The 11,186-nt window shown below is 32.9% G+C and overlaps 1 protein-coding gene across 1 annotated transcript; it reads right to left on the bottom strand.

Annotated features, from left to right (window-relative positions):
* Positions 1 to 1,115: 1,115 nt before the first annotated feature.
* LOC139991892 (very long chain fatty acid elongase 1) lies at positions 1,116 to 11,148 on the bottom strand. Its single transcript, XM_072012289.1, has 8 exons — positions 9,634 to 11,148; positions 8,975 to 9,023; positions 8,202 to 8,392; positions 7,938 to 8,018; positions 7,709 to 7,871; positions 6,706 to 6,845; positions 2,160 to 2,350; positions 1,116 to 1,583 (listed from the first exon to the last, which is right to left on the bottom strand). The coding sequence occupies exons 1-7, from the start codon at positions 9,781 to 9,783 to the stop codon at positions 2,186 to 2,188; spliced, it is 939 nt and encodes a 312-aa protein (XP_071868390.1). The 5' UTR covers positions 9,784 to 11,148; the 3' UTR covers positions 1,116 to 1,583; positions 2,160 to 2,185.
* Between the last annotated feature and the right edge of the window lie 38 nt (positions 11,149 to 11,186).

Here is an 11,186-nt window from a genome sequence, read left to right as displayed (position 1 = left end):
AATTGTCATTATCAAAATATTATACTGTCAATCTATTTGTTAATGTATTTATAGATAATTAATATTAACTTTTAAAGACTGTTGTTAAGGGAAATCACGTTTATGCTATCATGAACGAAATTTCACTCCGGTGCAGTTTTTTAATCGTGAAAACCAATGAAATCAACAAATACAAGTGTTTCGTTATTATTCGGTATTAAAGGAAAAAGTAAAGAGAGGTATTATTTGCGATAATTACAAATAACATCGCTATAGTCTTACAATTACAGTCTTACAATTATAATATCGTCTTAGGACGATAATACTAAAAGAAAAATTACATAGCCTTTAAGAATCAATAATAATTAAGAAATAATATAAAAAATTATATCATAGTTTCAATTTTCACATACGATTATGAATGTTGCTTATTAAAAGTTGATTGATAACACCGCGTTAGTAGTACTGGGCCATTCGTTAAACTTTCTAGTGGCATGGAGAAGTAGTTGAATTACTGCAAGGGATAAGGAAAAGTTTCTATTTCCCGAAGGAATGAATTAAAAGTTATTTGAGCAATTTACATGATATTGTTTCCGAGAAATTTTATATTTTCTTATTAAGTTAAGTAACTTTTAATCGAAACATGCGTTCAACTCGTTAGACTTGTTAAAACTTCAGAAGTTATAGCTCTCGTTATTTGATTACAGGTTACGTCTGACAATTGGTAGTCTGTCCCTACTTGCTCATCTACGTCGTATCTTCGTCTTACACTTTAATATAAATTGATGGAAACTTCCTATACCTTGATCAATTTTTTGGTGTGTTTGTTCGTTTAGAAATAACGCCAGATAATTAAGCTTTAATTAATAGAAACGTTCGTAAGTAATTTTATCTCTAACAAAGCCGAGCAATGTCGTTCGTATCAATCTCTTTATACCCAACAATATTATAAACACGAGTCTTTCTTCCATACACGTCCTGTATTTAATTTGTTGTTTTTGAAAACGAAAAATGTGATTAAAAATCTGTGTATATATTTGAATCATACATTTAACAACTAGTTAGAAAATTTACTTTTCGACGTGTCTGGTTGCTCGTCCTTTATCAAGTGGGAACAAAAATAAAATGTTTAGATATCGTTTATTTTTTTATTAGAAAACTGCATACTACTAGTAAAATCCATCTACGTTTGACTAGTTATAACAATTAACATCAGTGATTATTAAAAATTAAGAATTTGTATATTTTAAATTCTGTATGTCTACATATTTCATTACATCTCTTCAAACAAATTCGATATATCGAAGGATTCATTTAAAATACGTACGAGCGTATCAATTTTGATGATAATTAATGTTTTTCGCAGTAAGCAGTATACATATCTGTAAAGCAACATTTAAGAGAAAAAAGTTTGATCTTATATCGTATCCTATGCTAATACATTCTGTCTAATACGTTCCACCAGTGCGGTATATCAAACGTAATCGTCCGTGATTGTTCCATTGTAATTTTCCATGAAATTATGTTTATGTAGAGACGCCTCTTCGATGATGGGTTCCAAGATTTTGAACGAAGCATTCGAACAGCGTGTAATCCGAAATAACCTGCCGGCATAAAAGGCAGCTATTCAAATGAAATGGTCATTATGGTACACGCGTATGAATCTATTGTGGCGATTAATTTATATCAAATTGATACTCTAGTAAAATTAAAACACCGTAATCGATACATAGGTGGTAATGAAATAATTGTAAGAGTTACGCGATAATCGATATATGGAGTAATAATTGGCAAATTTGGTGAAAATTTATTGCCATAATAACGATTGGAATATCATTTTCGAATAATTATAATTCTATGCTTAATTGAGTCGTAATACAGGCACGTGAAACAAAGGCTGAATAATGTAAATATGTTTCTGGTTGACTAAGAATATTCGATTGAAATGATATTCCTGTATAATTACTGAAACAATCCTATTAAAACTAATTATGTTCAGTAATGAATGAATGCAATTCTCTAAAATATATCGTTGGATTAAGATAAATATATAAAATTTGTAAATGATAAAATTTACAAGAAATGCTTGATAATTTGTTTATTCACAAAATTTTAATGGAGCAATAATTCTTGTTAGAAAGAAAAAAGAAATACGTATTATACAATATACTGTAACTTACCCCAACTTTTGTGTCACTCTAAATCTCTATTCCGTCTTTTTTCGCAGATATGATTTCTTGTAATAATCGCAAAACATGCAAAACATGACGAGAATCTGCGACATGTAGATATAAGCTATTGGTTTCCGATTTGGCTCGCAAGTAGGTAACAATGTTTGGAACATATGACATATCATGATTATGAACTGGAACTGAAATCATAAAAGAAAACGTTTTTTTACTTTTGATATAATACACGTAATTAAGAATTATATACAGGGTGCCGAATAACATGTACAAACGGGCACAAGGTGATTCCTTGTGAAAAAATAAGAAGAAAATATGGAATAAAATTTGTTCGTTTAAGGTTTAGTTTTCGAGAAAAATCGAGTTTGGAATTTTATCAAGTGTAGTTTAACGTGGCTAATGTACTTATCGTAATATTTAGTAGATGAAACGTGTCTCTTTATTTTCGTAGTCTACAGCAGCCTACTTATCACTGTGTTCATAAACTATATTGGATATATAAATTAGATGTACAAACTATATGAAGATATCACGTATATGTATCAGCATCATGACACGAATGTGTAGGACGATCTGATATTGAAGATTTTTGCTAAAAGTTTTCTATTAAGGTAAAATATAAAATTTGGAATGTAAGGAGCGGCAAAGGAATAAAAGAAGGAATCCTACAATAAGACCGAAACGAATGGCCGTTTCGAAGTAGAAGCGTGAAACAAAAACAACGTTGTTCATGCACGACAAAGCTTAATAAGGCCTCTCATCGCGTTGTAAGTAAAATGACACTCTAGTCTGTCGCGGTACTCTTTATTCGTAGCTGCAGTTCCACTCGTCGCAGCATGAAACGTTTTCAACTCGAAATTAAATGACCGCGTAACCCGATAAATCGTCGCGTAGATATCTCGCGGAGAAATAAAAGTTGCTCACCAACGGATTATTTAATTAAAAAGCCCCAACAGTCGCCCCTTTTCCCGTGCGCCTAACCCGTTGTTTCCTGCCGGGACTCGAAACGCAAATCGAATCACCGCCAGTACACGTGTAATTCCACATCGGGCACTTACAACCCTTTCAACTCCCTGTGCAAAAACCCGGTTATCGAGTTAGGCAAGCCAAATGCGAGCCAATATACGGACTAAACGCGAAACATACATACAGGGTATATCAAAAATGTTGGACAGAAATGTTTAACGCTAGAACTATGTAAGAACGATTAGGATCTCGTTAAGATCAATTTGTAATTTTTCATGAAAATTGTATAATCTTGCTACGATTTTTTAAGGGATTTTGTACGATCTTCTTGCAAAATATATTGGTGAAAGCATGTTTCTTTTCTGGCATTATTTATTTTTTCGTATACTTGTCATTCTAACAGGACATTGTCACTCTGATAGGAATTTTATAAGTACTTTATTATCGATTGTTTATAGAAAGATTAAAGTAGTTTTCGAATTCTAACTTTCTTCTTGCTGAATGTTATAATTGTTGCGGATATCTCAAAATTATCGATGTTAGAATCGATAATGTAAAAGTTTCTTATCTTCTTCCCGCCTAACATTCCATATTCTAATTTCTGCTTAACTATTTTGATACACCCTATACATATGTATACCTAGTTCTACAACCTGTTCGTAACGAATGCCTACGTTTTTTTCTTTTTAGTTCTCGTCCACGAAAACATATTGCATCTCTTAACAATGGAGATTCGGTGGTCGAAGGCGTGGCCGCGTTTTATTGTTTCCCAAAGTACTCGAACGGGGTTCGAACAGCTTTTTATCCATTTTTCCACGATTTCTGGTTTAATCGGTGACTCGAATGAAATTTTCAATTGCGCAATCACTTTAGCTAACAGATAACAGCGCGGTATTTGACTATCGATTAACGTGTCTAGGAATTTTTCTTTTTACGATTTGAAAAATCTGACAGCTGTCGTTCCTTTTTCTTTGACAAGTATCATCACTAACAGTAAATGAGAATTAAATCAGTTTTCGAATTTTAAAATATTATAGCGATATTATAAATTCCTGTACAATTAAACTAACATAATACTGTTAACAAAATTTGATAATTCATAAGTTACAAGTTATTAATAAATTCCCTTGTATCATAGTGACTTTATTAATCAAGCACGTGAAATTGTACAAGCCGCAAATTAAGAAGTAAAATTATTGTAGAATGGAACACTGTAATAAATAACTTGTATTATAACTCTTTAATTCGCTAATATTATTGCTTAATAAATTACTGTGAAAGTGGACCCTGAAAATATTTTAACCTTTTACAATTTGACGGTACTGTATAGGTAGCACCACTATTAAAATTCTGTAGTTAGAACCTACCCAACATCTATAAATATTACTTCCTTCAGTATCTAAAATAAATTGGTCTAAAATATTTAAAAACGCAGATATTTAATTTTTCTAAAATAGTTCGTACGGTTTGCCGACATATTACGAAAGTATTTGACCAAAATCATGGAACACCGAATTTAATGGATGGAAATAGAAACCGCTGGAAATATCGACGACAGGAAAACCAACTTGATGCATTATTAGAAAGTTTTTAGAAATAGACTCACGTGCTGACGAAAGTGATGTCTTATCAGGGAACCGCAGGAGAATTAAACTTCTTGAACGAACATGGTAAATTTGGAATAAAATTTGTCAAATAAATCGAGCCATTGGGTTGAGAAAATCTTCTAATGTAAGTGCAAACAAACCTGGTGTGAAATTAGAAAATTGCAGAAAATTAGAACTCGTAAGTATTTATTTAGTTATTTGGAACTCTCAATTATGAAAGTTGATATAATTGAAAAAAATTACTCTGACTAAAAGGATTATTAGATAAAATTATGCATTTCCACGATGCTTCGCTCGATCTTAATTAATTCACGTATTACAAATTTAATTGAAACGTGAATTTATCAAATTCATTTTTAAATATCACTCGATAACTAAGAAACGGAACAATCGATAATCTCAATCATATCGAATAATGACTTGCGGTTGATTTTCGAGACTTTAATAAAAAAAAAAAAAAAAAGGAAGCAGTCATTTTAATCACATTATTTTCGCATGTATTCCATTTACAAAAACTGATTTAATTGTTGTATCGATTAAGCAAACGAAGAGGGATTCTTGCAGAGAGAGTTGTTCGTTACGAAATGATCCTTCCTTTTTTATTCGAAAATCAAAATCTGTTATATGAAACGTTAGAACTATTATACAAAATTGCTTTCGTCAAACAAATTCATGCAACGTGATATTCAGATGAATTCGAGATAAAACAAAAAGGTTTGCATAAAAACGTGATTTATTTCCGATACTTCCTTACTCTGTAAGCGTTGTATACCTTTTTGATATTTATATTTTATGGCATATATGCATTTCATCTATGACTCTTGGCACGTCAGTGAAAGTATAAAGAATAATTTCAGAGTAACTATAACGATTGGTTTGGTTAGAACATATTGAATTCTTTACCATTCAACCGGTTGATCAATCTTTTTTTGAGACTATGTTATACATCTCTGAACGAATATATCGTTTCTCGCATAAATATTACACCGAAAGTAATTGTTTTGCGTTATAGTAATTGTTTTTTAGAGATGTGTATAACACGTAGAATAGGTGACAATAGTAACATTAAATATTCGTTAAAATTTTAATCAGAGTTTGTTTTAAAAGAATGAAATATTGTATTATAATACAATTTATAATAATAAGAACATATAGAGAAGAAATACAAATCGAATAAAAATTCGCTAAGAAATATTAAAGGCGTGAGTTAAGGTACAACTACGATCAATACGTACGTTTTTATCTAAACGCGTGATAACAAAAGCGATAGCAAACAGTAAAAATAAATAGTAAAAAAACAAATAGTAAGGTAGAAAAAGTACGGAAAAATGTAAGAAAAGAAACGCGGAAGAAATGTAACATTCATAAATAAGAAAAATAGAGAATCGTTTGCAGCTTCGACATAAGCGAAATATAAATTAGAATTTCAAATAAGGTCGAGATACAACGCGCTTCTTCATAAAAACTCCTCTGAATCGTAAAATTCTAACTAATATCGAATCCTTCGAATGACACGGATTCGCAGCTTCTCGACGCATCATAAATTCCACCCTCTCCTCTCGCTGAGTCACCGTCGCACCGACGCCAACTCTATACTATTACCATTATCCGATCGACCAGTTTCGCAAACAGTTTCACCAATCGATCAACGAATTGTCCACGGTGGATCGGGATTTTCTACACCGCGTTATTCGCTTATATAGATTAATTTACTTAGCCAGTTGCGTATAACCTGTCGCGACGGTCGAACGTCAATAGCAATTTCACGTTTAAAAAATTCGCTGCAGGACAGCGAATGTAATTTTGCGATTACGCGATACGCGACGGTGCACGGTGAAATGAGCGAATAACGCTTCCAGCAGGGCAATTCAGCGAGCGCAACGAAACACCGCCGACGATATATGCATTGCGGGCCATGTGTACGTAGCATGGCAGATAGCGGAGTCAGATAGAAAATGGGAACGTACCATTTGTAACCCCGTAATATATTGTTTCCAAGGCGCGATCCTCTTTTGCACTTGTGGGCCCAAGCAGGCGAGCAGATAATAGGTGTACATAATCACGTGCACGATGCAGTTTGGCATAATCGTGAACGTCCACATGCCGCCTGTAAATAACAAGGAGCGTTTAACACGTTCGGAAGAAAGGGATGGAAAATAGTTGGAAGCCTGTAACAAAGTTACATGGTCGCGCAATGAATTTTTTGCAAGAGGAGAATTTTATTTACGACTGTTGGAAATTCGCTCGTACATGTTCCTCTGTGTTTTATACCATGGCCATTTCGCATCGGCTTAATAGGTAAATTTGATACGTCGTGGCGCAATTTAATTTCCACTCATACGAGTCTTTTTCGGGAAGCTCGGTGTGCTGTAATAGTTGAAATGAAATTGTTTGCGCGAACCATTTAGAAAGCTATGAGAGATAACTACGGGAATCGTAGTTTTTGCAAGTATAATGAGATCTTTTGAGATCGCTAATTATACGGTAGTAACAATAATAAAGAAATTACGATGACTAGAAGTAATATTTGTTAACTTTTTTTAGAATCGACAAATAATATATAGTTAGAAGTATTAAGATACGCTTGCGTAATAATTTCTCAACCAACGATATATAATAAATCGACGAGTTGCAAATTGCAGATTCTAGATTTCTCGTTTACGATTTTATAATGTTGAACCAAATAGAGTAGTCGGATGACTCGTAATTTATACAATTTACTTATAATACTTCGTCCGCTTTATTACTAACTTTGTTACTGCTACGAGATTCGAGGAAAAACTTCAATTGTTATTGTTTATGTTTAAACATATTGAAATTATCGATTCGCGCGACAGGAAACCATAGTGAAACGAGATAAAGAAATCGTCGACTGTAAAAGTATTAAGTGCTATAATATATTTAAGGAGCATAATCGTTTGTATGAAATTGAAGTTGAAGATAAATTTACGCGTATGTCTACAGATTTACCTGGGACAAATTTGCAGGCTATCCACGAAAGGAAAGCGGTCGACGTGTGATGATAAACGTGAAGAAAAGACGCTTGGTTGTATTTTTTTCTGAGAATGAAGATAACGGTGTCGCTCAACTCGAGGACTTTCAACATTAAGAGCCTCCATACCCATCGAGCCGTCTATTAAATACGACATAACTTTCGTAATATCGAAATTCGCGTTTGTTTAATGACTGTGGTACTTACGCGATAAGAGTCAGGGTCGTTTGAAATGACATGAGTCTCGCATCCGAGAGAGAATTTAGTGGTGAAGCCCGAAGTAAGTAGCTTTAAATATAAAAATATATTAATCGTTTTGAAGAACGGTAATGGTAACGTAACGACGATAAGGAATAAGTTATTTCTTCAAATTATATGAAAATTATTAATTAACAACAATTAACTACAACAACGTTAGACTATTTCTGATGAATAGAATGTGATATAGTAAGTTATTTCGGACGAACTCACCCCGTAAAATACAGTTGCGCTCGCGATGGCCATAGAGATGTTATAACAAATCATAAACTTATTTAGATTGTACGGTTTTCGATTTTTCATAAATAAAGGCCCAAAACGAAGAACGAAGAGCAGATAAAGAAATATAATTCCTAGCAATGGAAATGGACTGCCCATTAAGAACCAATCTGCTACTCTGGAATCTAAAATGGAGGATTCAAAAAGGCTATAAAATATAATATACAGTGCTATTTAATTATAGAACGTGTACATTATAAAATACAGATCTAACAAATTTAAATTATCAACTTGAGATTTCTCCAACTCTACGTTCGCTATTCAGCTACATTTAATAATAAGTTAGAAATAATTAGAAACTAAAAAGGAGCCTCGATCGAGCGGAGGTCGCACAATTATTTAAATAATTATTCGGTCAATTATCCATTGCGTTAATATTACTCGACATTTAATGGAGCAATTTTTTAGCATTAGCCATATGTTTAAAATACTTATTCATACTGTATATACTAATATTTTGCCAAGTACATGTCTAAAATAAATGTCTTGTAAGTTTTATATGTAAATTTTGTCGCTATAATCACGACAACCGTGTTTCATTACGATGCTAGTGAAATTTCATAAAACGAAGAACACTCGTGGCAATTTTCTAGCATATTCAGGCAATATCCAGGTTACTTTGGTCTCGAGTCGAGCCAAGTCGGTCAAACGAGGTCCCACGGTATTTAAAATATTCTATGTTTTCAATTAAATCGAAGGAAGCTAACCTGCTGCATCTTCCATGATGTAACGATACGTTTCTAAGAACCCCACTTTCTGCAAATAACAAAGAAAATGTCCCAGACGATCTTACAAATAATTAGAAAAATCAAGTACAATCCTGTAGAAGGAAAAAATTACGAGCTAGTTTATTAATCGTAAAACGATCGACAACATCACAAGACAAATAAGAAAAGTACGAACTAAGAGTTAATTAAATAGAGTAACGACTTTGTATCATACGATGATATATCTGTACGTATATGATTGTACTTGATGTAGTTATATGACAGTGATCGAATAACCTACTATCGCTACTACTATCACCATATTAAATTAATCATGTCGAATTATACTTACCCTTAAAGTCAAAATACATTCGAAAAGCACAGTAATAAATACAAAACTAAATGCGTTGTTTTCCCAACAACGATAATTAAATTCACCATGATTCGCAACTTTTTACTTATAATCCGAATTAGAACACTTCGTTTGAACGATCGATTTCTTAAAAATCGGCACACAACTTTCATCCAAAATTATACGATATTATTTCACTCGAAATAAATTTGAAATTTTCGACAACTGCTACTATCGACAAGTGTAACTGGCTTTCAACATTTTTTATCGTCAATTAGACTTTAGAAATAGAAGAAAAAAGCAATACCTGTGGCACGTGAATTGGGAGAGCCTTCCCATCTTGGCCGTCGAGTTTGAATATATCGACTGACATTCGGGTTACTGAACGATTCGAATAGTGACTGACTATCGACGTTAACACCGTCTTTCGTGGCGGCAACCTACTGTCTAAGTTCATCCGCAGGGCAAGCACCCCTAGCAGTGACTCGGGAACAGGAACGTAACACACAAGCACAGTTCCCTGCAAAGGGTTTCTCGCACACCCTATTTTAATACGATAAAGAAACGCATTCAAGACTAGTAGAACAAGAAATATTGCTTACATATAGATGGTAAATTAAATCTAGGACTTGCCTGAAGTTTATTAAAATGAAATGTTGAAACTACGAAAGAACTAAATTTGAACAAACATTTGGTAAGTTATATGGAATTTATGGTTCTAAGAAATCTTTCCTATAATTTTTATTTTTTTTTTTTTTTTTTTGTTAGAATTATAATAACATAACGATAGTTTTATGTTCTCTAGCTAATCTAAAATTAAAGAATGTAAATCTAGAGCGAGATGAATATGTGAAATAAATGACTTAAAAATGCATTCGTAATGAATACTTTAATAACAATATTAAGTTAATAACGTTAATAGTATTTATAATGTAAAAGGATAAAGATGGATTACGATTATACGTATATTAGGTAAATTTATTTCTGTTATTTCACATGCTTCCTTGGAAACGAAATGATAAATTAAAGAATGAACCAGCGTTGACATGTTTAATAGTCTTTTGTCAGTATTATGTTAACACAAATTCGTTTAATCTTACAATTTATAAGTTACCGCGGTTTTGCAAAATCTCATGACCATTAGTCGTTGCACATGCTTTTATAATTAATTATGCATACAGATATTTTATACTGTTTGCTAAAATTGCCCAGTATGATTCAATGATACTGGTAATTAAACATTATTTCATTAACACGGCTTATTGCGAATCAAACGCAAATACGAACAATGAAAACGCAGTTGAAATAAAACGATAATGATGTTGTACACCAAGGAATTAATGAAATTACCCGTCCATTTCTTTCCCTGGGACGATATAGTAAAGTATTTGCACGAGCAACGTAACATGAAAATATCATTACTAAAAGTTTTGCAGTACCAGTAAGCGTTCCATTTCGACAAGATTAAGCGTCACAGGATTCTGTTGATTTCAAAGGAAAAACTGTGCTACGATGGTTGCAAACAGTAGTTTGTATGCTCCACATAGTACAAACTTAGTATTATAGATACACATAGGGCTTCTCGATATGCTGTCACTTGAATCAGGATTAGCCGATACGTCGCGGCACTACGATCTACAACGAAGGCAGTCACCAATTAACTTCGTATCTTGATATTAGAAATTTAGTAGCAGTCCCTTCCTTAGTCAGATCGATCGGCTACTAGGTTTCGCCTATTTAACCGAGACGAATTGATTTTCGTGGCTGGAATTCATTAGTTCTTTCGGAGGCAACCTGATAAAGTTCTGTCGTCGGATATTTGTCGAACGCGATACAACATTTTTAATTACAGCGTACAAA

Source organism: Bombus fervidus, chromosome 11 (assembly GCF_041682495.2).
Source record: "Bombus fervidus isolate BK054 chromosome 11, iyBomFerv1, whole genome shotgun sequence".
Classification (NCBI taxonomy): domain Eukaryota; kingdom Metazoa; phylum Arthropoda; class Insecta; order Hymenoptera; family Apidae; genus Bombus; species Bombus fervidus.
The sequence above is the reverse complement of the archived record's forward strand: the minus strand, read 5'-3'. Positions and strand labels throughout refer to the sequence as shown.

Excerpts from the sequence above, each read along its gene's own strand:
- LOC139991892 (XM_072012289.1), bottom strand. The coding sequence starts at position 9,783 with ATGAACTTAGACAGTAGGTTGCCGCCACGAAAGACGGTGTTAACGTCG. Across the intron at positions 6,846-7,708 it reads AGCCTGCAAATTTGTCCCAG|GCGGCATGTGGACGTTCACG; the intron begins GTAAATCTGTAG and ends TGTTATTTACAG. Across the intron at positions 2,351-6,705 it reads ATATTACGGGGTTACAAATG|TTCCAGTTCATAATCATGAT; the intron begins GTACGTTCCCAT and ends TTATGATTTCAG.